Source organism: Numenius arquata, chromosome 16, assembly GCF_964106895.1.
Source record: "Numenius arquata chromosome 16, bNumArq3.hap1.1, whole genome shotgun sequence".
Taxonomy (NCBI): domain Eukaryota; kingdom Metazoa; phylum Chordata; class Aves; order Charadriiformes; family Scolopacidae; genus Numenius; species Numenius arquata.
The window spans coordinates 10633654-10661348 of NC_133591.1; the positions used below are offsets into that span (position 1 = coordinate 10633654).

The 27695-nt window shown below is 37.1% G+C and overlaps 1 protein-coding gene across 1 annotated transcript in view; it reads left to right on the forward strand.

Annotated features, from left to right (window-relative positions):
• CABIN1 (calcineurin binding protein 1) overlaps positions 1-27695 on the forward strand; it is a 116921-nt gene that overhangs the window by 16619 nt on the left and 72607 nt on the right. The window contains exons 17-25 of the mRNA XM_074159794.1: positions 1329-1485; positions 1720-1835; positions 8528-8689; positions 10362-10568; positions 10967-11112; positions 13059-13320; positions 15487-15747; positions 16411-16562; positions 17729-17907. Coding sequence (XP_074015895.1) covers positions 1329-1485; positions 1720-1835; positions 8528-8689; positions 10362-10568; positions 10967-11112; positions 13059-13320; positions 15487-15747; positions 16411-16562; positions 17729-17907 — 1642 coding nt within the window. The remainder of the gene's footprint in view (positions 1-1328; positions 1486-1719; positions 1836-8527; positions 8690-10361; positions 10569-10966; positions 11113-13058; positions 13321-15486; positions 15748-16410; positions 16563-17728; positions 17908-27695) is intronic.

Below are 27695 nucleotides of genomic sequence, written 5' to 3' on the forward strand. Positions count from 1 at the left end.
GAGCATTACCTTCATATACTGAAATGAAAATGAAGACTGTCAGAGATGCACTGAGCACACCCGTGCTAGAATCAGTAATGGCAGGTATTTTCAAACACCAAGCTGCCCAAAATAATCAAAGAATTGCAGTAAGGTAACCCAAGGATCAACACTATTACGCTATTTGAAATGGTGATAATGCGAAGACTGTTTGAGCTGGCTGGGTGCAGTTTGTAAGTTACGGCACTGATCTTGGCTCTATGTGCTTTGGGCTAGAAGACAAGATGCTGTAAGTCTTGTGAACATGGTAGAGTTGCTTGCAAGTGCTGGCCAAGCTAAGGGTTTTTCCAGTAAAAACAGAGAGGGTGATGAGGACAGGAAAAAAAGTGATGTGCAGACTGTTTCTAGCACTACTAATACAGCTAATTTTTGCCTTTTAAAGAAGGTACCTTTAAACCGTGAAACTACTGAATGAATATTTTTCAGTCCAGGTAACAAATGGCAGACTCTGAGTTCTGTTAAGAAGCTAGTCTAGTTAATGTTAAAATTCACTGTGCTTGCAACTCGCAAATCTTCATTTTCTTCAGTAAAAGCCAAGGACATCCACTACTCACAAAATCATACTCTCATCATATAAAGCTGTATGTGTGTCACTATCTTATGGAATGTTATGGAATCCTGGAGAACAGAGTATTCATTGTAATAGCCTAAATGGTTTCTGTAGTAATAATAAATACTATTCTTTATCTACATAAATACTAATAGAAAAACTGTTGTATGTGTGAGAGAATATGAGAAGGACTTCAGAAAATTCTGGCACCGTGGCAAGAAAATGGGCAGTTGTCTATGAGAAATGCTAGGACAATGGTTCCATGACACAGCATTGCATTTCTCAGAGTTTATTCAGTTACGTCATTTATATGGCACCTGTTAGTGATTCTAGTTGGTCTTTAACAGTTGCAAGAACTGATAAAGAATTCAGGAAATCTTTTAGCTAAGTTCCTCTTCCTTGTTGGGTTGTAGATAAATTTCTTGTGCAGTAATGAGGCCTACTAACACTAAGAATTTACGCTGTGCATTTGCTTACTTTGAGTTGTTTGTATATGGTATTAACAGAGAAATAACTAGTTAGAAAATCAGGATGCAAGAGGAATGTGGGTAAGGGAAATGATCTTCTACCTTTCCCCATACCGGTAAGACTTTACTGCCACTCATTATGAGATGCTGAGACTCAACTTTAGTAATGCCTTTTATCCTAAGGAGATAATCTAACTTTGCATTGTTTAGAAAGGATTCACAGCTAATGTTTATTTTGTATCACTTTGTCTTTATGTCTGTTCCCTTACTAGATCATAGACTGCAGCATGGCAGTCCAGGAAGAACCAAAAGAACCATATGTCTCCTCAGTGCTTCCATGGATTATCCTGCACAGGATCATCCAGCATGAGGAAGAGGCTTTTCGATCCCTTTGCTGCCAGCAGCAGCAGCAGAACCAGGGAGAAGAAGGTGGGTTAATTATTCATTTTCACATATTGGAGCTGAGCTCAGAACCATCTAGATCTGGAATATAAGTAAGAAAATACTTGTTTGTCATCTTATCTTGCTGGCTTAAGGGAGTAGAGAGGTATGCAAACATCACTTTCTTATTGCTGAGGAAACTTCTTGCCAGATGAAGCATTTACTAGTTGGATTTAACACAGTTCTGTGCTACTTAAATATTTACCAACTTCTTTCTTTCAGTAAGTCCGGATACCCCTATGTTGCCTTCTTCACTCATGCTGCTGAACACTGCTCATGAGTATTTGGGAAGAAGATCCTGGTGTTGCAATTCAGATGGAGCTCTTCTCAAGTTCTATGTAAGTGTTAGCATCATAGAATATTTTAGGTTGGAAGGGACCTCTGAAAGTCATCTGGCCACCCCCCATCTCAGAGCAGGGAACAACTTCAAAGTTATATTAGATTGGTTATTGCCTTGTCTTCATGTTAAAAACACACTTTTAAATCCACTTCACTTCTTCTCCCAGACAAATGCATGAACGTTTCAGTCAGTTTAATCTGAGTAGCAGAGGTTTGTTATTCCAGACCCCTGTCCATGAACATACTTTCTAAACAGTACTTTTTGTCAGACAAGAGGTGCCTTTGGATAACCAGCTCTGTTCTATAAACATCTTAAATGGGAATTAGTAAATGATCTACCTTGCCCTGAAAGAGAAAGCACCAGAAAAATGTTAAGTGATTGTTCTGAGTACTTGGGAGAACTATAGTCCTGTATCAGCCACTGATTATGATAAAACTTCAGTTGAATGGCTTGAATTTTGTGGTGTTTAGCTTCAGAAGATGATGCTTCTACTCTTAAAAATAAACAGAGGTAATGTTTGAAGCTAATAAATTCTGGCTCTTACTAGCTTTCATCCAGCTGACTGGTAATATGTTAATTTGTTATGTGCTGTGGTAAAGTCAGAGGTTGTTTGGGTTGTATTTTTTATAACGAACATATACAGTGGCTTGCCGTTTGTGACCTGTGGAAAGGGAATACCTGAAAACTGAATCTGTATCCATTTTTATCTTCTCCCTCTGTGTGTGGTAGCTCAGCCACAACACTGCCTTGCTTGCAGCAATGGTTTACTCTGATTTAAATTCAAAATTTTTTTTTTAGATATTCAACTAACATTTTACTCAGTAATCTAACTCTTAATTTTCAGCTGTCCTCTGAGAATTAAGAGTAACAATTCTAAATTCACAACTGTTGAAGGTGAATAGTCACTTCAAGTCTACTAGCTAGACAGAGAGCACAAGGAATGTCAGGAAAAATAACAGACAAAACAGAAAATCCCATCTTTCCTGCTTATCTCTCAAATGTCTTGCTGGAAGGTGAGCTCTCTGTGTGGATGGAGTATGCTTCCTGCTCTGATATTCCAGCAGTGGCCATGGCTTTTGTCCACCGAGCAGGAGGTAAGTTAGGCAGGACAGAAATGGCAAACTGAGCAAGAGGAGTGTGCCATCTGAGCAGTGCGTTCTGATGGGCTTGTACTTCATGAAGTTTTCAGACAGAAAAAAAGCAAGTGGGCTTGGCAGAGTTTTCTCAGGAGCAGATAACCCTGGTTCATCACAAGGAGTGTGATGTCAGAAAGTAACCAAACCATAGCATGATGAATGAGCCAGGTAATTCCCCAGAAATGAATACCAAACATTGGGAGTGGAAAAATGCTGTTAAAGTGATTGCCAGTAATGTTGCATAGCTCTTCTGCCAGTGAGAGATCAGTTTTCTTGTATACCATGCTTCAGAGTTCAAATATTTGATAAGGATTTTTCAGTTAAGTAGATTTAACACTCATAATTAATGGTATCAGAATCAGAATTCTACTCAATTATGCATAGGTGAGATAGACATGACATTACAATGAAAACTTTTGTTTCTTCCCATGTGCTGTTCATCACCCTCAATTCTATTCAGGTCTACTTTTCTTTTTTTCTCCAATAACACAAGGATAAAAGGGATTTAAAATAATGGACTGAAGGAGAAAAGGGAAATACTTAGTGTTGTGTGTAGCCACTTCAGATGTTTTCTGTTGAACAATGCTGAGTTCATCATTAATTCATTATAATACATAATACCTCTGAAGATGTGCAGAATTTAGACACTGCTAAAGATAACCGTCTTGTGCTTTGATGGATAATCTAATCATTCACGTGAAGTAAAAATGCAGAAAAGACGTTTTTCAAAGCTTTTGTAAAGCTTTGCATAACTTATTTTGTTCATTGTAGGGTTTTTCCTAGGGTTTTGATTTTTGTTTTGTTCTCCAGGACACAAATGTTTCTAGTTCAAGGTCTGGAAAGAACTTGGGTTGAAGTCTTATTTATGCTGAAAGGGGTGGAGTGGTTATCCTTAATGTAACTTACCATGTTGTCAAAGATGTTAAATATAAAAAGGGATGCAGCAGAGATGTGGATAGTTGGTAGTAGGGATGTGGATAGCTGGCAGCAAAGCTGAGCAACTCGGTACATGGTACTTTTTTTTTTTTTAACCAAAAATACCGTAACTGTTGTTTTCAGATGAAGCTTTAAGTGTTTTATATTAAGCAAAATTAAATTTTTAAGGATGTTTTCCTGTCATCACAGACTGTGAGGCTGTTTCAAGTATTAGTGACCCCTACGTGGAACAATGTGTGTATAGTCTTTGCTTCTAAAAATACATTGAAGGGTAATTTCTTCTCAAGAATCATGTTCAGTAATCAAAATAATATTCAAAAGTCTTAATTGTGAGAACTCATGTTAAAGAAAAGAGAAATTAAGAACAGTGAATGCAAGAAGAATGACACCATACCTAAGGGTAAGAATAAAAAAGTTACATTCTCTGTTTGGAAGTCAGTTTTCAAAAATCTGGCAAGTAATAGAAATGAACTCTTGAGTGTTGATATGAAATGGAAAATAAACCTGAGAACAATTTCTTTCCTGTCGTAATTCCCATTGTTCTGTGGACTTGTCTCACTGAGAAGAATAATTACGTTCTTCTGATTTTTCTTCTCCATTTTTCTGCTTGCACTAGAATTTTATTTTGTTCCTAGGATTTGAAAGAGAAGTAGGAATAACCAAGCAATCTGATAGTACTGAACATCATTCACAAGCTAAGAAAAACTGCAGTGTTACTTCTTTGGAATTGCTGCTAAAATAACCCAGTGGGATTCCATATTCATCTTGTCTCAGTGATTCTAAATAAGTTGCTTACTTCACAGAACTGAATTTGTCAAGTGTTATGTAAAGTTTGCACATCTTCAATATAGGTAAATACTGTTTAACATGCAAAAAAAGAGCATATTTAACTGTCAGCCAGGAGAATTCAGGTGTGAATTTTGCAGTAAACTTGGTTATTTGTTTCTTCCAAATCACAAGAGCAAAGATTTGCAGGCCATTGTCTGTCCTCGGTTCCGTGTCTGGAATGCTATTGATCACTCACCGTGTGGTGTCACCTGAAGCTGTGATGTATTTGGCTGTTCTGCTGTTGATAAATTTGACTTGTTTGATTATACCTCCCTTGATTTTATACCACAGACTGTGTCGTGGTTTCAGCCGAATTTACCAAAACCGGACCGACAGATGGCCATACAATAGTAATTCTGTTGTTTTCATGTGCTTCAAATATACATATAGAGTTTGTCTATTGAGCAAAGATGATGAGAATGAAGAATTACTTCAGTCCTTCGCTTCCCTGTGTCTGAAGGCTGTTCTTTGCGCTGTTGTTCACATGAGTGAGTTAGAAGATGCAATATGCACCAGAAATGGGTGTCTGGGCAGTAATGCTGTAGCATTATTAGATGAAAGGAGTTGCACGTTTGTCGTTGACCTTTTTAAGATTGTTCCTTGAGGTCTAGTTGTTATACCAGGAAAGAAATTTCCCATGCTTGAAGGAGAATATTTCTCTGTGTGTTGCTGTTTCCTCACTTTAGCTTAGAAGCTGAAGTGCAGTCAGCCTTTCACTGCTGACAGCCTGGGGTAGGCTGGCTGTTGGCAAACCCCAGATAAGGTGGTTCCGTGGCATTCATTGGGCAGTGCTCTACTGGGATTACTCAGTGGCTCTTTACAGATTCAGCTTGACTTCATTGAGGTTTATTACCTTCAGCCAAGAGAAAATCATGATTAGTTCTGCATAGAGCTACTCGAGAATCTCTTAATTTCCCTTCTCGGCACTCCCTGGAGGTTATTAGCTACAGCTCAGTGCCAGGCCTCATCTACCTCTGCATTTGAGCAGCAGCATGCCTGGGACAGGAATTCAGACGGCTGGGAAGGACAGCGCGGAGAGCCCGAGGGGTTCTGCAGGAGCCGGCTCACCCTGGTTGGGCTGGGGCTAATGAACAGCGTTTGAACTGAGGCTGATTCAGCGTAGGACTATTAGATTATCTCTGCATCCTACTCTCCTCAGTCTCCCTGGTATTAGGAGCATAATGCTGATACACCTGAGCTGCCTCTGCATGGATCTGCCCTGGGTCCAGAGGGCTTATTAGCTCAGGCTCTCTGCTTTCTGAAAATAGATAGCCTGTTTCCTGGCTCGAGCTTGCCCACAGACACAGTGATGAATCTAAATTGTGTCTGTGTAGTGTGCCTGTATCCACAGCCTGGGCAGTCTGATAGTATGCCCTGTGAACCTGGATAAACCACAGATAACTAAGAGCTGTGGATGTATTTACAGCTAGATCTTTGCAAATGTCATCAGGTACTTTGAACAAAATATTACATTTTCAGTTGCAGAATTGCCCACTTCTTAAATTAAAATATAATATGATGTTATTGAGCACAAGAATTTCATTTTCAGAGGCAAGAGGGTGTTGGAAGGGTAAGGAAGGACAAAGATAAAATGGGATGAATTATTTGAAGAGAAAGGCAGCTTCAAGAATGTTAAACAAAAGTGTGTTTTTATAGACTAGTAATTAAATGTTCACCTTCTGCAGGCCTGTAGGCGAACTGTCTGCTCAAGTACATTGTATCGCTTGTGGCTGAAGGTGGTGTGCAAGAGAGGATGTTAGTGCTTAGTTAAGTCCTTTAGCAACAGTCAAAGTCTGAATTAAGAACAATTCTGGGCTACTGCCAAGAACTTAAAAGCTGAGTAAGAACACGGGATACTGTTTTGAACACCGTTTGAGTGAGAATTCTGTTACTGGTTTTTAGATGTGATTTTTGTTTGCAGCCGTAGGAATATCATGCTTTTGTTACGGTATCCTGTGATGCTTACATCTTTCTTTCAATTTATTTATCTACACTTTTGGTAAATTTCAAACGTTCACAAATTCTTACAGGAAAAGTAGTAGAAATAAGGTGTCTGCTGTGACTCAAAGATGATTGCAGTGACTCAAAATTTCATTGAAATGCCTTTTGAGAATTGTCTTTACTCTTATTTTTCAGGGGTTTGGCTCTCAATAAATGGTACCTTGTTCTTAGCACATTGATCTTTTAAGCAGAAGAGAATTAACGTCTTATAGTTAATCCCAGCTCTTACAAATGAGCTTCTTACATGTAGAATGATAGAATTTAGCCTTGTGATGAAGTGCAGTGTTTGTAGTGTCAGGAAAGCCAATCATGATGAGAAGCTTCTTGTAGCATGCATCGTATGCATAAATGAGTTTATAATCCTTGATGTTGAAAAATGATAAATTGTGATAAAGAGGCAGCTGAAGTACTGTAAAAGGAATATGATGAGCTTTTATACGAATTGCAAATAGGTGAATGGTTTGCATTTTCAATTTATGACTGCAGAATTTGAGTTGAGGGAACTCCTTAACCAGTGTCTTGAGGAATGGGTGTGGGTGGTTTGGAGAAGTCAGATCTTACTACAATGAGTAAATAAAAGTTGATGCTTTCTGTCAGAGGAACAACGTTAAAGGAAATTACTTATCAGTTAATAGACCTCTCCTGGTAGTATGCAGCTTCCTAAAACTGTAGAGGCAAATGACAGTGGAGAACTTGGTATTTTTCTGCACCCTTCAGTCTCCCAAATGATGATTACAGTAGGAACATTTCTGCCACCTCACATGAGTTTTAGACATAACAGGTGCACTCTGATCCTGGGGATACACACACGACATTGCAATTGGATGTATAAGATATTATGAAACTAATTTCTACTTACACATTTCATTTTTTAATTTAAATTTCATAGGGGGACATGTTGGAATCGATTCTTAAACTTCAGTGATTATGTGTGGTTTTGTTTTGGTTTTGAAATAAAACACCAAAATCCCACTTCACGGATTATTCTTGAACATATTTTTATTGATTTTGAAATGTCTTCCTGGATGTGTTCTTTTTTGGTTTGCTTTTTAAGGAAGCTTAGTAAAAATTTTCAGAGAATTACCTTTTGTCTTTTGGCATTCAGTTGCAGTTTTCTTTTAATGAATGTTTTAGAGTAATAGCAGCTTCCAAAATATGCTACTGATGGGTACTTTTTCTTGGAACGTTGAAGTTAAAGATAGCAACTTGCTACAGTGTTTAGTCATTTGGGATCAATCCAGCCACTTTCCTTGGTGTGTAGCCATCTGTATACTACTATTCATACTGTGCAATTCTGTATCCCTTTTAGCCAGATTTTCATTAGCTGTCTCTCCTTTTTCTGCGAAGTCCTCTTCATCCCCCTTTTTCCATGCAGACGAAACTGGTGTTTGTGAATTAGGGGAGAAATTCGTCTGTGCCTTTTCGTTATTCACAGATTTAGCAAACTCTAGTGTTTGTACTCACAGAAGCAAATTGGTGCATAGTGGCAAAATTTGAATGATCTTAAATCTGAAACATTAAAGCTGATATCTAATCTCATTGATTAAAGACAAGAGTTCATCAATTAACACAGGAAAAAAATGAAAACACTTAATTGCAGTTACGGTGCCATTGAAATGACTTGTGTGAGACTGGTTTACAGAAATATGAATAATATTTGGTTGCAGTTGGGGAAAAATATGTGGAGTTCTTTAATGTCGCTTTCATCATCTGCGTTCAGACAACTAGGAAGCTTAATGCAATCTTCAGCTTGCAGATGACCTTTTCATTGATATTTGTGATGTTGTAGGTTCAGGTACTACAAAAAGAACTTGCAGCATCCACTTCTGAAGATACTCATCCATACAAAGAAGAGCTGGAAACAGCCTTGGAACAGTGTTTTTATTGTTTATATGGTTTCCCTAGCAAAAAAAGCAAAGCAAGATACCTAGAAGAACATTCAGTACAGCAGGTAAGATATGTATTGTTTCATGCCAGTGGAATATCCTAAAGTGATGAAAGGTACACCCTTGTTTGGTTTTGATGTGCCTTAATATATTTTGGAGAAAGATTGCTTTTATTTCCTTGTAAAATTTATGTATTTTACATATTCTAGAAGATAAACTCATTAAAATAATATTGAAGCCTTTATGAATATAGAGGGTCAGATATTTGAAATGTAATGCTGGTATAGTCTTATTCACAGTAGTCTGCCATTTTAGAACTATTGACAAATTGATTTTATTGAGCCATGACTTTCCTGTTTTCAACAGAGAAGAAGTTCGAGTTTGAGGAAAATTAGAAAGGAAAAAAGTCAGCTTGCGAGAAGAAAACTTAAGCAGCCAGCCTTGCAGTTTATGAAAGTGAAAAATGTCACTGTTAAAAAATTATGCAAGTAAACGATACTATAGCTTATTTCGAAATCTGCAATGGTAAATATTTGGTAGCTGTTCATGAGGAGTGTGTGAAACTCAGTTGAGTTTGGGAGAAGAACAACTACAGAGTGCCTCAGGAAAGAGGGTTGTAGTACTAAGGAAGGGACAGAAAAAGCAGGTCAACAATCCTCTGCCTTGAAACATCATTGATTTTGTTCAAAACCGTCAGATTTTTGTTTACCAAATGCGAATGATCATAGAATTGTAAGTGAAAAAGAATTTCTTACAAGCAAAGCAATTGTCTGGCTCCTTTGAACAAACCTTTTTAAATACACAAATACTGTTACGTTGTTACTCATTGAATATTTGTGAATTCTGTCTCTTAAACTTACCTGTTAGAAAATCAAGATAACGAGAAATCAATTTTATTGATTAGGGAATATAGGGAATAACTAAGGGAATATAATAGGGAAAAATAATAGGGAATAACTAAGAAAAAGGGAGGTATAATGAAGTATAAGTTACGCTGTGCTCCTCCCTCCCTCCCCCACCCTCCCAAAAAATCTATTACATTTGGGCAATTCTGGGTCAAAATGTTCTTATTGGAAACATTGACAAATGGATTTTTAGTAATGTGACTTTGCCATTTTCAATACAGAAGCAAAATTTGCTGTAAGGAATAAGATGGACAGTAAAAGGAGAAAAACTTAGTCTGAAGAGAACTGTAAATTTTAGGGGTTTTTACTGTTTTCAAGAAAGAAAAGTGAAGGGAAAATGAGGAATAAATTCTGAAAGTACCTTTCTCTAGAGAGTTTGAAGATTTTTGAGTCTTAGAATTTTGTTTGATTCCTATTTCATTTATTCTTCTTACTTGAATTTGAAACTGAAGGTGTAGAGTTTTTCTCCTTAATTTCTTACCCATGAGCTCAGTGTCACTCAGGATGCTTCCAATTGATTCTTGCTTATAAACAACTTCTCTGAGCAACTCTTCTAAGCAAGTAGAATGTCTTTATTTTTCAGTGACATACACTAAGTTACAGCCCAACATCTTAGTCTTTTAAATCAGTGTGCAGTATGCTGTATTTGTGAGCAGCATAAATTAATGGCACCTTTACTTGTTGTGTTCTTGGGAGGTTTATTTCCTGCTAGAGTAGTATCTGTATTCTTACAAACTAACTAGAAAAGCCATAGAAACTCCACTGTTAGTAGACTTCTGAATTTTGGATTTGGAAATAATATTTTTCCTCTCTCATCTACCTCCCTCTTCAGGTTGATCTAACATGGGAAGATGCTTTGTTCATGTTTGAATATTTTAAACCTAAAACTCTTCCGGAATTTGATAGTTACAAAACCAGTACTGTTTCTGCTGATTTGGCCAACCTTTTGAAGAAGACTGCTACAATTGTTCCTCGAACAGACAAGCCTATGCTGAGCCTAGACACTGTATCTGCCTATATTGAAGGAACATGCAGCAAGGTATGATTAATTGCTTTGAAAAAGAAAAGCTGAAAGAAGTCAAAATTATTGTTATTATTTTAATTGACTTTGAGATGGTTGGGGAATGATTTATTCCATGATGTTGGATTTCCTCAGGTAATTGCATCTAAATGAAATAAGATGACACCACCAAAGCTTTTAGTCTTGGAATGGCAAGATGTAATATTGATTAATATGGAGTCAGTATGAAATGTTCATTAGTGTTTGTAAGTGCTCTGTGTATCTGTGGAACACTTTCACTGCCTTCATATTCAATACCTTCCCATTCTGTGATGAAAAGGCTACTTTCACTACAAGGAAGAAGCAAGTGTGCAGCTCATTTAATATGAACTTTTTATTTAATAAGGACTTTTACTTTTTCTTTTTTTAACTTTCAGGCACCATCTCTCCCAGATGGTGCGGACTATTCTCCACCAGTGGTGACTGAGTTGTACTATCTTCTGGCAGACTATCATTTCAAGAATAAAGAACAGTCCAAGGCCATTAAATTTTACATGCATGACATTTGTATTTGTCCAAACAGGTTGGTATTACTGAATCCTGTTGCATCTCATTCATTCTTCTCACTTCTTTCACTACTGAAAAGCAGACAATAAAAGATATTTCTTTTTTTCACGAGTTTAAAAAAAACCAACACCAAACTAAAAAACCTGCCTGCAAGCCATTATCATAGGTCAATTGTATAATTAAGGGCATCTCTAAACCAACCAACCGAAACAAAACCCCAAACTTAGTGTTAAATACCTGATTGTTTTGAAATTAAAACCAGAAAATGAAAGGGGGGCAGGGAAGCTAAATTAAAATTAAGAATAACTGGGAAGGGAAAGGGCTGAATCAATATTTCCCTTTCGCACCTTTTGGTTTTTTGTTTTGACGTGTTCATATGTGACAAGGAATGAAAAATGTCAGTGTTTAATAGCTTAGTTATAGCACAAATATATAGCACAAATAGTGTTCCTTAGTGGATTAACTGTTTAGGCTGACCTCTTTCTAAGATTATTGATCTTGCTGTGAGAGAACTGCTCACAGAACACAAGCTCAAAGTATTTAAGTGGTATTTAAACCAAAACACCTTGTTTCTTGGTAATTTACAACTTACTGAAATACCACCAAGATTAAGTTCTCTCATCTTAAAAATAAGGCATGTTTTGAATAACAGTCTTCTAAAATGAAATTAAATAACCTTTACATTTACTGATTAAATAATAGGGCTTGAATATTAGATGTTGGCTATCATTTTAATTCTCCTTGAAGTTGATTTATCAGGGTCAGTGACAAAACCCCTAGCTTGATAGATTTGAGACAAGAAAACTGTTTCTAAATCCAGGCACATACCAGAGACAAAAGGGAAGGTGAAAGCACAGAGCAATTTTATATGTGAAATCTATAGAGGAAAAACCTGTAGCTTAACATTATTGAATCTTCCAGTCTGGGAACTGTGATTAGCAGATTGCTAAAACTTCTGTTTTAAGCCTGATAAAGAAATTACCATCCCCCATCCCCATTTTTCTGTAGTTTTGATACTTTAGAACCTAAATTCATAAAGAAATGAGTGGAATATATTTTTACTTTCATGTGTGACATTTTGTTGCTCAGAAGATGCTTTATGTGGTAGCACAGTATAACCCAGCCATATGAGATGTTACTTCTTCAAATGTTTGTATTACAGTTCCCCCTCCATTTCTCTCAGGAATCTGACTGTTGAGGTCACTTGACCCAGAAATGGGTTTTCAATTGAAATCAGCAAGAAATTACAAGCAAAAATGTGAGAACATTATGATTATTCCTTTGGTGTTAGAATCATAGTAGAATTGAAAAATTCCGGAGGTGTTGACCCCAGATGTTAATGTGAGATTATAGAATACGGAAACTACTCTTCAGACTGTATTGTCAATGATCTGATAAACACAGGACCAGATCATGAACAATGCCCTCAGTAAGCAATCTTTATTGTTTATCACAATTTTCCTACATTAATGCATTTTGGGTTTTGTGATTTTTATGTTGGAAAATGATGATGATGATAAAGACCATTCACAGTTTAGTCCAACAATACAAAATGATGTGATGGCTGTCTGCTGGCTTACAGAAATAAAGGGTGACAATGTTTGGACAGGACAGCCTGGTTACTGGGAAAAGAAATCAATGGGAGCACTGCCATTAGAAATATATATGTCCTGTTTTTGCATGGCAAATAGACCTTGTTGTTTCATGTGTTTTTCATGTGTGACAATCACTGGGGAAAGTGCTTTATTAGGAAACCATTTTTAGTAAAATCAGAATGATTTAGTCTCTACAATCCTCTGTTCAACTATAAGGGGAGGAGGAGGTGCAGAAATCTGTTTTGAGAGAGCATATGATGAAGGGAAGAGAAAATTTTGAAGATATAACAAAATGGATCTTGTCTGTGCCATTCAGTGTAATGTTTAGGGGGGATATTGTTCACGTGTTATGTTCCTGCTTGCATAGGTTTGATTCGTGGGCTGGTATGGCTCTGGCTCGAGCAAGCCGTATTCAGGACAAGTTGAACTCGAATGAATTGAAAAGTGATGGCCCAATCTGGAAGCACTCTACTCCCGTCTTGAATTGCTTCAAGCGAGCCCTGGAGATTGACAGCTCTAATCTCTCCTTGTGGATAGAATACGGCACTATTTCCTATGCCCTACATTCTTTTGCATCCCGACAGCTTAAGCAGTGGAAATCAGAACTCCCCCCTGAAGTTGTGCAGCAGGTGGGATCTAACTGAGAGCAGTATGAAATTTTTTAATATTTTAAATGATCTTTTCTAACATAATAACTTTTAAAATTAAATACTTACATGCTGTATACCACATAATACGCTGTATGGTTACTTAGTAATATTGGAAATTCTAATATTCATTCATATAAGCTGCTAGTGTCAAGCAGTATTTAAAGGGGTTTTTTTCTTTCTTTTTCTTGTGTAAAATTAGTTTGAGCCTGATCTTTGAATTATCTTTTGAAGGTGAGACAAAATTATTGTAACCTTCTGGAAAGGGAAATTATATTTACCTTACCTTTCTGTAAATGTCATACAATGTTTCTAGGAAAAGGTGAAATATATACATATTTAAATAGTGAAAAGATCAGGAGTTACTCTGATATCTGTGTCTATGTGTCATCTCTTGTATCTAAAGACATCTCCCCTTTTCTGTGTTTTTGGGCTTTTTACTCAACAGATCAAAATGAGGAGGTTGATAGAATTTTCATAGAAAACCTTGTTATGAATTCATTAGCTCTTTATGCATGATGATGATGAAAAAGTTAGAGTTATTATGAAGTTTATTGCTAAGCCAAAACGAGCAATTCCAAAGACTCTCTGACAGTGGTAAGAGTTGCTAGGGGAAATGTTTTGTCTGTCTTTTTGGACCCGTAAACTCTAGTTCTGATTTAACTATTCTGACTTACAAATCTTATGCAGCCCACAATGGGAAGCAGAATGAAAAAAAAGAAGTGCCACTCCTCAGTGTTTGCTGTGAAACTGTGAAACTTTTAGTGTTTGAACTATAGAGATTGTTATTGGGAACATCCTTTGTTTCCAGGAGAACATATTTCCAGCAAAGTGATGGGTCTTGCATCTGAGCTGCCTCTATAACTGTATTAACATTGCACTTCCCATAGACACTTACACAGCATTTGACCCTGTAAGAGGCGAGGCGATGTAAGCACATTTATTAATGGAGAACAAATGGTTTATTAAATAGTTTGTTTGAAATGACAACTAACAATAGAGTTTTCTTTCTGAGGGCTATTTGTTAATAACATCCAAGAGCTCCAAAAGTAACTACTCAGAAAAGGAATTTACTGCATTTTATGCCTTTGATCTATCAGGAGTTTGGTCTTACTGTTTTGCAACCTCTTGGCTATGAGGGACTTGCTGAAGAATTCCAGGGGTAATGCTGGAGTTATGTCATATTATCAGATAAAAGGTACAATACAGAGCAGACATCTGAAGTTATTGATTAAATCAGAGTGCTCCTTTAGGCCTACTTGAATCTTCCTTTTTTCAAGTGAATATGTTAAAAAGGCATAATTTACTAAGAAAAGTTGTATTATAATAAAAGATAAATTAGAACAATATATAATATCCTTTCCAGAGATATATCTCTACAGCAATGTGTTTCTCATGCATAAAAACCTTGTTATTCTCTTCTCCTTACAAAATATTTAGGAAAGAAAAGGCTATGTTAGAGTTCTTGAAGTGCAGCAAGTGTTTAGGATACTGTTCTAGCCCAATAATTTTAAATTTATAAACTTTTTTTCAAAAAGAGAAAATTAGATTAATGCATCTTTTGACCTATTTTTTTTCTGTGACTTTATTGGCAGCTAACCTTAATTTATGCCGCTGGTTTTAATTTCTTTAGGGGGAAAAGAAAAAAGTATTCTTGCCATATTCAGCTCAAAATTAGATGCATTGCAAACCAAATGAAATCCGTATCTTCACAAATGATAGTGGTGCATAGTGGCTCTAGCAGACTTTAGTTGCAGAACAAAATAATTAATATTTTTTTTTCTTTTAAGAGTTAAGTTAATTACAGTGCTGGAAAAGTGGTAAAATAACTTTTTGTCGACATGTATATTGGTTTGTTGTTTTTCAGATTTGTATTTATGTGCATGTTCTTAGACTCCTGTCTTAACTGTTTTGTTGTGGTTATTTGTGTCAGCAGTTACTGGAATGAACAAAAACGTATCCATAAATTCATTTTGTGGGTCGTCAGTACGTATTTGCTTGGTTATGTTCTGTGTCTTTTAGGTTGAAAATGTTTTAAATTATGTATGTACCTTGTTTATGCACTTTTATATGCAGGAGTGTATTTTTAGAATTTTTCATCCCAGCCACAGTGAATTCATGTATTCTCAACACTTTGTTCGATCACAGATGGAAGAGCGTCGAGACAGTATGTTGGAGACAGCCAAGTTGTGTTTTACGTCAGCATCTCGCTGTGAGGGAGATGGCGATGAAGAGGAGTGGCTTATTCACTACATGCTGGGAAAGATCGCAGAGAAGCAGAAACAGCCTCCTGTTGTCTATCTGCTTCATTACAAACAGGCAGGTCATTACTTGCATGAGGAGGCTGCCCGATATCCAAAGAAGATTCACTACCATAATCCACCAGAACTGGCCATGGAAGCGTTGGAGGTAAAGAAAGTTAAATGCATAAGCTTGAAAATCTTGTTCTCTACAGATAGCGGAATATCCGTTATTAGTTTACATTATTAGGCAGAGGTACATGGTGCTCTGCATCTGGGAACATTTACAACACTAACTTGGAGAATGAAATGGAGCCTGATATTCAGGTTGGTTTTGCTTTAAGACAGTTTGTGGATACAGTCTCAGTGTTGGACAGACAGGCAGAAATTCCACTTTTGGATTTTGCTGCACACAGTTGTGAGTCAGTTTTTCTCAAAATCAAACATGGATAGGTTTCATGAGCATCCCATACCTATAAAAGCGTAAGTTCATGCGTGAGTTGGAATAGCAGTCATAACACCTTTGCTTTCACCGTGTTGTCTGGTAAAAGTCGTGGATCTAGAACGCACCCAGTGGTGATTTGCTTCCCAGCAGAGCAGGTCTGCTTTCATTGTTGTATTCCATAGGTTGCAGTTATAAAATTTTTACAGTGTCCAGATCTTGTCATTTACCAGCAACTTCCAAAGGCAGGAAAAGTCCTATTGAGGTAAGTTTAGGTAACGGATGACAGTCTGTACTAACTCCTGCAGTTTCTACAGAGAAGAGACTATTTGTAATAGGTTGCAAAGCTATGAATTCTCTACTGACGGCGTGGACTTTGGTGTTTTCTAGGTATACTTTCGACTTCACGCTTCCATTTTGAAACTTGTGGGGAAACCGGACTCTGGAGTAGATGCAGAGATACTAGTTAGTTTCATGAAAGAAGCTTCTGAGGGACCATTTGCCAGGGGTGAGGAGAAGAACACCCCAAAAGTTGCAGAAAAGTGAGTGCTAATTTCCAGGAGTATCCTCTGAAAGCATATTTATAAACTACTGTATAATAAACTATTAAAATGAAGCTGAATGAAACATAAACAAACCAAAGTGATTAGAAATTGTTCGAATATTTGCAGTTTTCAGGTATCATGAGCAGTAAGCTTTATACGCTACTTTGAGATCTTCTCATTAATTGGCACAGTGTAGATGGAAAGGGAACAAAACAGCAGTTTTGATCTTGTGATCCATTTTCACTGAATTTCACTGAATTTTTAGAGTTGGAAGGGACCATAAAGATCATCTAGCAGGATTGCCCAGAGCATGTCAGAGCATGTTACTCAGGACTGCATCCAGGCGGGTCTTGAAAATCTCCAAAGAAGGGGACTCCACAACCTCCCTGGGCAGCCTGTTCCAGTGCTCTGGCACCCTCACCGTAAAGAAGTTTCTTCTCATATTTGAGTGGAACCTCCGAAGCCACTGTTTTTATTTATTTATTATTAATTATTTTATTATTATTAATAAAATTTTTTTTAATCAACTATTAACAAGTGCAAAAGCAAATAGCCTTTATTTTAAAGGATAAGAAGCTTTTTACTTCTCGTAATTTCTCATTAACAACTACAAAATAAAGAATGTTTTACTATTGACCAGTGACAAGGGAAGAATATAACCTGTACTAAAAGGGGAGGTTTAGATTAGGTATTAGGAAGAATTACTTTACTGAGAGAGTGGTCAGGCACTGGAACAGCCTGCCCAGGGAGGCGGTGGAGTCACCATCCCTGGAGGTATTTAAGAAACGTGTAGACATGGCACTTCAGGGCATGAGCTAGTGCCCGAGATTGTTGGTTTGCGTCTGTTTGTGGGTGGGTGTGGTGTGTGGTTGTGGGTGTTTGTTTTGGTTTGGTTTTGGTGTTTGGTGTTGTGTTTTGTTTGTTTTGGTTTTTTGTTTGTTTGTTTTTGTTTGTGGTTTTTTTTGTTGTTGTTGGTTGGACTCAATGATCTCAAAGCTCCCTTCCAACCAAGAAGATTCTGTGATTCTGTAAAAGTACATCATTTAGAATTTGCTAGTAAGATTCGATTGTATTGAAAATGTCGTAAGAACATTTAGTCTCCTTTTGTTCTTTCTATATGTCCCTACTATATTTACGCTTTCCTTTTTTCTTGCCCCTCCCAGGGAAAAAGCTTGCATGATTGATGAAGACTCTCACTCTTCAGCCGGAACAGTGCCAGGCCCTGGGACTTCCCTCCCCTCATCCTCCGGTCCAGGTCTGACATCCCCACCTTACACAGCCACTCCAGTTGACCACGATTACGTCAAATGTAAAAAACCCCGTCAGCAGGCAACGCCGGACGGTACAGTCCCTGTTCTCAATACTGGCAGCACAGGGAGATGCTCTAATCATGGGGGGTTTGACCAGGAATGATCAAACTGCTCATTTCAAGGAGGGTGATGGGTCTGTGGTATCACGGGCAATATTGAAGCTAATTACTTTTATAAATTCAGTGCTTTAAATAGAATCAATGTACAGTCAGAGCTTTAAATATAAAATTCAAAGTTGTCACCTGCCACCTGTCATTTAATCAGAACGGGAATGTCGATAGGAGTTTGTAGCTAACTGAATATTCAGTGATTTTTCTTTTTAAATTTTTTTTTTTTTCCTCTGGAGCTAAATGTCTGTCTGAGCTTATTAGGAAAGATGTGAGTTCAGTCTTTAGGAGACTGGACACTATTTCAATGCTTGTGTGAAATGACCAGATGAAAATTTGAACTGTGGCTGAAACAAGGCAAAGTGTTAAAAAGGCAAACCAAAACAATATTATCCTTTTTTGAAGGAGGCAGGTGGCAACTATTTTGAATATATTGTGTATCAGCACGAAGTGATTTGCATGACAGTCCAGTAGACTTCATCTTTTAATTTTTCTTTATCATTTACAGTGACTGGTTAGCAGCTTATCTCTATAGAATATAAAGTGATATAATAAATAATTGGCTTATAAATGAAGAAGGTAGGGTGGTATCACAGTGTTACTGAAGATTTTGCAATATACATACATAGTAGAAATTAAGCTGCTAGTTAAGTAGCCTGATATTATTATTTGGCTAGGAATTTTATTCTGCTTCTACTCTTCTGGCCATTTGTTTATCCATCTGGATCTGTGAGAAGGAGTAAAATATCTGCAATGTATAGCTTAGCGCTGGCAGAATGTGATGGGCCCCACAGAAATGCTGTGCTTGATACGAATTTATTTCTGGAGGGTGGGCTGCTTCCTGTTGTCAATTTCTGAAGACCAGTAATTTGTAAATAACTTTGTTGACATAGTTTTGAAACAAATGTTTATATGCCTGGAAACTCTGGGAGGTGAATTTATTCCTTTTCCCCAACAAATAATTCTTGGTGAAACTGACAGAAGATCCTTCATCTCTTTCACTAAATTGAGTAGAGTAATGTTCTTTCTGTTCTTGCTTACATTTCAGTCAGGAGTAATTCATTGGACTGTTTTGGTATCATATGTAGTGCGTTAGTGTGAATGGGTTATATAGTGATCAGGTTCTTCTATTAGCCTTCTCATGTCTTTTGACACAGCAAACACAGAAGGGAGCAAATATATTTAAATTTTGCATATAATATTCCCTGTGAGAAGCAGTTCTGCCTAAGACTACATCTGCTTAGGTCCTGAAGACTGTTGAAATGTTCCCAGGAGATACATAAGTTAGATTAATAGTCCAGTATATGTTGTTAGTACATTCACTCAAAGTACGATATTATGGACTGTGACACACTAATTGCCCAATGGAACAAAGTTGGTTGCTTTGCAAAGCCTGAAGGTGCAAGCTAAGGAATGTCTCTCTCTGCCAGGGCTGAAGCAGCAGTTCTGGGGTGTGCTGCCTTAGCCTAGCTAGGGCTAAGCTTTGCTGCTCTCAAAGCAGTTCAAAGTGTCAGCTGCTGAAAGAAACGGAGTTCGGGTAATCTTTAGGAAGACTGTGTGTAACTGTGACAAGTAGAATTGCAGAGTACTGCATTGTTCGTAATGTTTTGTAAGTTGCTGGCACAACTAAACGCTGGATACAGCATACTGAAGAGCCCCAGGAAACTGAACTGTTTGCCTTGGGGCTGTTACAGATGGAAGGAGAGCTAACAGGCTGAGCAATGCTCAGAAGTCTTCCACTTTTATATTATTACACATACTGTGCTCCTCTGCATTCATTTGCATTTTACTTGTACTAAAATATATACTTCTGAAGTAAAATGCGCTTGACGTCTTACACGTAATCACATCACTGAAGAAAACCAGCACCTGCATTTCCATTGTACTATTCCTAAAAATAGCAAGAAAATACCCATCATTTGACTGCTCTCTAGATTATTTTTTTTACCGTTCTGACAGCAAATGAAACTGTCTATATTGTTGTTCACAGAACAAATAATTTGGCCCAAATTCAGCCTAGATATATATTCTTTCTGAGGCCTGACAATCCTCTTTATTTACTCTTACTCTTGTATTGATATTGTTGATCATACATGACATAAACAAAATAAGAGCATTAGCTACAAAGTTCTCTTCGTATATTACCACAGGCAAACATGCTAGTTGGGATCCCTGGCACCACTGACCTGTGAGACCTGTTTTGACCATTTCTTTGTTATCCTTCAAGAACACATGACCCGTGAGGAAAGAGAGAAGGAATCGGGATGGTTTGTCGAGGGAGGAGCAGACTAAGGGGAGACATGACAGCACAATAACAAATAGTGTCGAAGGCTGAACAAAGAGTTAGAGGCAAAAACCGGGGTGTCCCTGTCCATGGGAGATAGGGCAAACGATACTAGATTTAAATTGCATTTTCAGTCTGGACACTAGAAAATAGTGTTAGCATAGTATTAGGAAATATTATATAGCCCCCAAAAAAGTGAAATGCTACAATATGTTCCTGGGGATAGTGTAACACTGCAACACATCAGCACTGGAAGTCTTTAAAAAGTGTCGATACAACCATCTGCCAGGAATGACGGAGTTGTAATTTATCCTGATGGAAAAAGGAATGGACTAGATGAACTCCTGTGATTCCTTCTGAGCCCTGTTTTTTCCTAGTAATTTTATGTTGTTTGTGGGGTTTTTGGGTTGTGGGTTTTGTTTGTTGGGTTTGTTTTTTTTAAACAATGTGCCTTCTAGTGAATGAAATTATCTCATTACAAGCAGGAGAGAATTGCTGTACAGCCAGACATCTTTCCTTGAAAATATTGGGACTGTGATCTTCAAGCATTCATGTGTAGATAGGTAAAACTGTAAGGGCAGATTTATTTCGGATACATTATATTTAAATGTGTCATTATAGTTCTGTAGCTCTCCAGCACATTTTGCTGGTGAAACTCTTAAAGTTGAGAGCATTGAAAGCTCTATATCCAGTGAATGCTGGTCTTAGTTTTAAGTCATATATTTAGTGGAAATGGGAGAAAGGAACCAGTAAATACAGCTTGTGAAGTAACTAAACTTCTTTTTCCTCATGGCAGCTGCTAGCATATATCTCCTTCCAGCAGACAGAAGTATTGCTGAGTGGCAGCTGTTGTTTGCTGGCTGACTCGCTGCTGTCATGTGTGTAAAATAGGCAGCTTCCTCTCTCTTTTCTTGTCCTTCCATTCAGCAACATCTTTTCCTTCCTTCTGTTAATCCTGTCTTCCCTGTCATCACCCCTGCCTGTTGCTGTTTTATAACCCTCCAAAATGAAAACTTGTATTTGATAGTAGAAGCCTGAGGTTTAGACTCTTCTTTCTTTTCCAAAAGCAAAGTAGGAAACAAGAACAAACAGGAATTCAGCAGGGACCGACTATCGTTACCTGGGATGTCACCATACTTATACAGCTAAACGGCCAGTGTTAGGTACCAATCCAGACGTGCTCATTGTCCTTCTTTATACAGGCTGGATGTAGGTAGTCAGTAAAGACCAATCATTTAAATTTACCTAAACTTTGTGCTAAGCATTGAAGTTAGTTCAGAAAGCAGTTATAGTACTAAAATTTAAAAAAAAAACCCACAATCTGAATGAGAAATCTGTTTCCCAAAAAGTGGACTGGGAAGTGGTTGTGAGGTCTTTTTTGCTGTAATATGCCTTTGTTGTGTTGATAGTCAGTTCTGTATTATTGTGGTGGTATGCAGATGATATATTCAAAATCCATTGTTATTCAGTGTTAAAATGTCCTATTGTTTAAGTCTTCATCCATGCCATGTAGTATGTTGTGTGTAGTTAGATGTAATTGTCCTTTTTCGTGTTTGTCTTTGCCTGATTGCTTTTGCAACCAATATTGCCCGTGTTGCCTCTAACCTTTATACAAATCTCTGTTCCCCAGGCATTCTCTTCCTGCTTTTACCTGTCACGGCTTGCTTTTAATAATTGGCAGAACCTGCATGATAAGCTCACTGGGAAAGGCTACTTGCTTCATGCTGTGGGAGAAGTCTCACTTCGTAGTTTGTTGGTCTGTAATTCTGCAAATGCTATGAAGATGCACAGTTTTTTGTAAACGGGGGTTCTCAACATCCTGATGAGACAAAGGTGATCTCTGAGAAACTTTCTGCACCAGGTTGTCATTCATGCCAAACTAAATAAGCTTCTAAGATGGAGTGGATATTTCTGTGCATAAAAAGAATGTCCACATTGCATTTTGGAACATTAAAATCTTACCCTTCAAAATTGTCTCTCTCCAGCAGTTTAAAATGAAATCTTTTGGTCTGCAGAACATATCCTTTTCTGGCACATGGTTCTGGGTTTTCATGGGGACTGCATACTGGACTACATGAATAATGAATCAGATCCAGTTTATTGCAGTGTGCTCCATTTTTACCTTTCCCCAATTTAACCTCTCTCTGATTAGGAAAAGTATCACACTGCCATTTAGTGTGAGATTATGTAAAAAGGATTTGACTCAATACATGGAACATTGATGAGATACTCTCTTGCTGTGCACTTGAAGACAGAAGAACAGTGATATAGGACTGCAAGTAACTGAAACACATTCAGTGTTCAGTGCAGCCACACAAACCTCACATAGACTCTCATCTTTGACTCATTTTATAAGAGAACTCCCTTTAAACATTCAGAGGACTTGCTGTCCTCCAGAAATTAATCTGCTTCCGTGCAAATCTCTGGATTCTTTTGTTTTTAATAATGTGCAAGTGCCTTTTGATACAGGTCTGAATGTTGTCTTCTGTTATGGGTGGAGTCTGTTTCAAGAATGAGAATTGTGTGATACATCATGTTCCTGACTACAGAGCAATACAGGGAAATGCTCATACATACAAGTAAGAGAAGAGGGAGATATGGTGCCAGGCAGGCAGGACAAAGAGAAAGAGTCTATGCATCCACAGCCCACCTTTACTGCATGAGACAATTTTTTTTTGTTTTTAATAATAGATAGCTGGTTATTCATAAGCTCTGAACTGTGCAGCAGGATTTTTCTTTACTGTAAATTGAGTTAGCATATGCATATAGCTCTTTAGAAAAGCTTTCTGTGCCACTCATTTTCAGATTTTTGACTTGTAGCTGATTGTTTATCTCATTTCAGATCCCTTCTTGTACTGAGTGGGCATACGTTTTCCTTCAGATATTTAAAGCAGAAAAGGTTGTTACTCAGAAAAAACGAGTTATACCCTGTTGGTGCTCTGAGCCTGGTACCTACCCCCACATGCAGACATTTCAGAAGTCTTGTCCTGCCTCCTTTTAATTTCCAAAAGTTTCAAAGGATGGAGGGCAGACAACACAGTTACTGAGCTGCACAGTGATTAATTGACTAAGGCGAAATACCTCATTCATACTGGCACCATGAAGTTGTACTTCAGCTCCCCTGAAATAAATAATGTAAGCTTGTACCGTGAGAGATGTTACCTGGTGAGCATAATTAACAGTAAGAGCTCTGTCATTAGGATTGTATGTCTAGTTCAGGTCACTGACACTTTAACACTGTCTCTTTCTTCCCTCCTTCAGCCCTGTGGGCGGACAGTTTCGGGAACGAGGCTTTTGGTGTATGGTCCACAGGGCTTATGGTGCATCCGAAGGGGAGAGAAGTAAAAGAGGGCATCTCTCATTCGTTTTAGTGGCCAACCCAGCCCAAACCACGACAGGGAGAACACTGGCACAGAGTAATGGCTAGTGAACTATTGAGCCTTTTTTTTCCTGTTGCAATTTAAAATTAAATAGTCATTTAGATTCCCCAAAGTTTAACATAACTTTTTACTATTAATTGATAGGCATGCAGGTGTTGTGCCTGAATACTAACAGAGTGGTGATAATGACATGCTAATGGCTTTTTCTGGTATGGAGGAATAGTGTGGAATAGGGATTTTTGAAGTCAACCCAGTAAACCTATTTCGTTCAAGATTCAATTAATCTTAAAATACTTAAAAAGTTCTTTCTTCCCAGTGACATCTTTCCAATAATAATTAATATTTTTAAACTAATATCTTTGAAAGTTAACAAGGTTCTTTCTTTTGATCTTTTTACATCTTCTGTCCAGAGCTGTTCTTTTTGACCTGTTGACAGAGTAGGGGATAGAGTCTGACATAGAAATCCCTGAAATGTCACAGGTTGAGTACATTAGGAGGAATGAGCATTAAAAAAAACCGATTTGCTTTCAAGTGGCGTTTCCTTAATATTTACAAATTAACATAAAATACTTAACTTTACATCAAATACAGATTTCAGCTTGTCAGGTTGTTTGAAATCTTCCTAAAACTTAAAAGTGATGCAGCAAAGTAATGAAATAAAATATAATAATACCAAAGAGAGAATCTGATGTCAGGACATATTTTTAATAGGAATTTTGTTGCAGTTGCTTATGCACAGTTTAGTAGACCTTTTTCCCTATTCTCTTCATTTCCACTATAGATAATAATTTGGGGACGTTAATACCCAGTTGTATTTTTATCTTAGCTTTTGAAATAATAGGAAACTTTACAGGAGGGGACCTCAAAAGAATATTTAGTCCTTCATTTATCATTTGCTTGTGACTGAGGGATCACTTTAGCTTTTTAGAAAAGCTTGCCCTTTTGCTATTGCCAGATGGAGGAACTAAGAAAATACCTTAGGTAAACAAAATATAAAACACAGTAATTTTTTAATTGTTAAATTACTCTGACTTGTATTAAATTGTCTTTGTAGCAGAAATTATTAAAAAGCACTGGTGTTCTCTTTGGATTTGCATCTTTTAAAAGGACAGGTATCAATAGCCGTTGGGAATTTGGAATTAATTCTCATGTCTCAGACTGCATGTAGGTTGAGTAACACTAATGACTGTCTCGACTATAGTCAACTTATCAGATGAAGGAGAAGCTTTATAACACAATGAATGTAAAAATATGTGCTCTCTGTCTAATATATATATATATAAGATATATTTGTGAGGTTGGAAGAGCATAGTACTTTCATGGATGAAAAATATTTATTTAAAAAGCACAGTTAGGATGTGACGGTGCAGTTGCCATGAGTTCTGCATTACATACTGCAGCATGTAGGTATTGACAGAGGTTTTTTTATTACATTAAGCTACATCTTGGGTAACCTAACAAATGATAGCTATTTGTCTACCTGTCCTTGAAAACTTCCAGCGATTCCATAGGTTCTCTATGCATTTTTTTAACTGTATGTAACAGTTAAACTAGAAATTAGGAGGAAAAAAAGAAAAAAAGCTATTTTCTTGCTGTAAGTAAAACCTATAGCCTCTTGCTCTGTACTTAGTGAATACGAAGAGCAATTATTGTATTTTTATTTCAGTTAATTTTATATTTTTGGAAATTCTCCCTCATCTTTTTTAAGATAAATAAGCCTAATTCTCCCAGTGTTTTTCTTATACGCCATCTCATTAATGTCTCATAATTTTTTCTCCTCTCCTCTGAATTCATTCTAGTTATTCAGGGTATTTTTTAAAATGTGGGTCCCAAATACAGACACCATAATTAAGCTTAATTTTCATTAGTGCTCAGTAGAACAGGAAGACTGTTAAGTATTTTTTCTGTGAAGTTACTGATTATACATTCAAGTGTGCTAGTTTGCTGAATTGCTTTTACAATACCATGACATTTTGGCCAGTTCTGGTTTGAGAATCACTAATTCTTTACAGACCCATGTGTATATATGTGCTGGGATACACACACATTTTCTGTTACTGATCTTGTTATCTTTTAGGTGTTTATAGACAGATTTATTTATTTATGCTTAAATAATTCTGTGGAAAATGAAAGCTGTCTGGCTAATAGCTTTGACCTTTTATCTTCTGTAAAGACAGATACTACGCTGTATTTTCCATTCCCTGGAACTTTACCTATCCTCTGTGACTTCTGAGAAATTAATACTAATAACTGGTGGCTGCTGCTAATTTCTGAAATACTCCAGTGTTTTTCATCAGGTCCGCTTAGTTTGAAAGCATCTACTGCATTCAAGAAGTATCTAAAATAATTGGAAGTTGTCTCAATAGTAGTCTTCCTCTGGTTTTTGGTAATTGAGGAGCCCAATGTTAATATCAGTAAGATTATTTTTTTTATATAGTTAGTGTATTGAAAGAAAAGGAGAATGAACATACATACCTAGACCTACACTCATTACAGAGTGAAATTTAAATCAAAATAGCTAGCTAATTGTAAGAAGATATTTACATTTGTTCCCCATAGGGAAAAGCTTCCCTGTCATGCATACATTTGAAATTTAACATGCTAAATCATTGTCTGTCTTTGCATGCTGAGAAGTTAGTGTTGTTTCCTAGTGATCTGATATCGCTGTCACTTATTGGTCCAGCAGTTCTTGATTTACATTCTAATGCTTCATCTGTCATAACCCACACATCAGAACTAACCTCCAGGCTCATGGCAACATTTGGATGTTTGCTATTTATTTTTTTCTTCCCTAGATGAGTAATTCAGCCTCTTTGCCACAGATGCAGAAACTTCCTTTAAAAAAATACCAAGGGAGCTACTGTAAATGTTTTTCCTGATGCCAACTGGGAGTTCAATAGTATCCGTTTATACCACAGAAGGTTATTAAAGCTTTATAAATGAGTCATTTAAAGCTTGACTGACCTCTCTTCAGAATTCTTCTCTTCCCATTCTTTATAATTACATTCTTTCTGTATAAAACTTGTCATCATTAACCAGCTATATAGCTTCCAATTAGGAAGCAAATACTGTTCCCCCATTCTTTTTGCAAGATACAGTTTTATTAAGATCTGTTCACTGAAAGGGAAGGTTTTCTTTGTGTGGTAGTGAAAAGCCTACGGAGTGCATCAAATTTGGTTTAAATTTGTTGGAATCCTAATAAGCAGAACCTGATCTGCAAGCTGAAGGTCTGCAGAGGGATTTATCTTGATAAAATAAATTCATAGGAGGCCCTTAGCTCTCTCCTGAACAAGTGCATTTCAGATGGAACAGAAGAAATTTAATTAAATTATCAGCTCATCTTGAAGCGAGGGCTTTTGCTTTTTTAATTTTCTTCCTTGATCTTATCAAGAAAATTAATGAATAAGAATGCAGTGGAACTACCTAGACAATGGATGTAACATGCTTCTTGGTTAAGCTGTTCCTGTATCTTAAGCAGAAACTGGAAATTAATCTTTTGGGCTACAGATTTAGAGAGAATTGCCTGTATTGGAATTTTTTATTGGACACTGAATTATGTTGGCACAATATTACAGAAAAATGCCCATTTCACATCTCAGTGGGAATATGCATGCATCTTTCTGTGGGAGATAATAAACTGCATTTTTTAGTCATGCAGGGTTGCCTCTGATAACCCTTGATGTAGGAGAACTTGGGTTATATCAGACAAGTTTCAGATATGAGTGGAAGGTCTTCACTTGCCTGTTGTTGAGTTGTGAATTTTATCCCCCGTGATAAAGTCACGATCCTGTACAACTTTTCCTGGGCTGTAAATTAGCAGATTGTCATTATTATTATTATGTACAGCTATCAGCAGATTAACAACGTAGTTGTGACTGTAATGTACTCAGGAGCCAACAGTCACCACTCCACTCTGTCAAGGCAAAGTCACTTCTTCTTCTGTCTGCTGCCTTGAAGTCAAGGAGTTTCCCTATCTATCCTAGACCTAGTTCTTTGATGGATTGTTTATTTGCCATATCAAATCACGTCTTGGAACATTTGGTGAACAG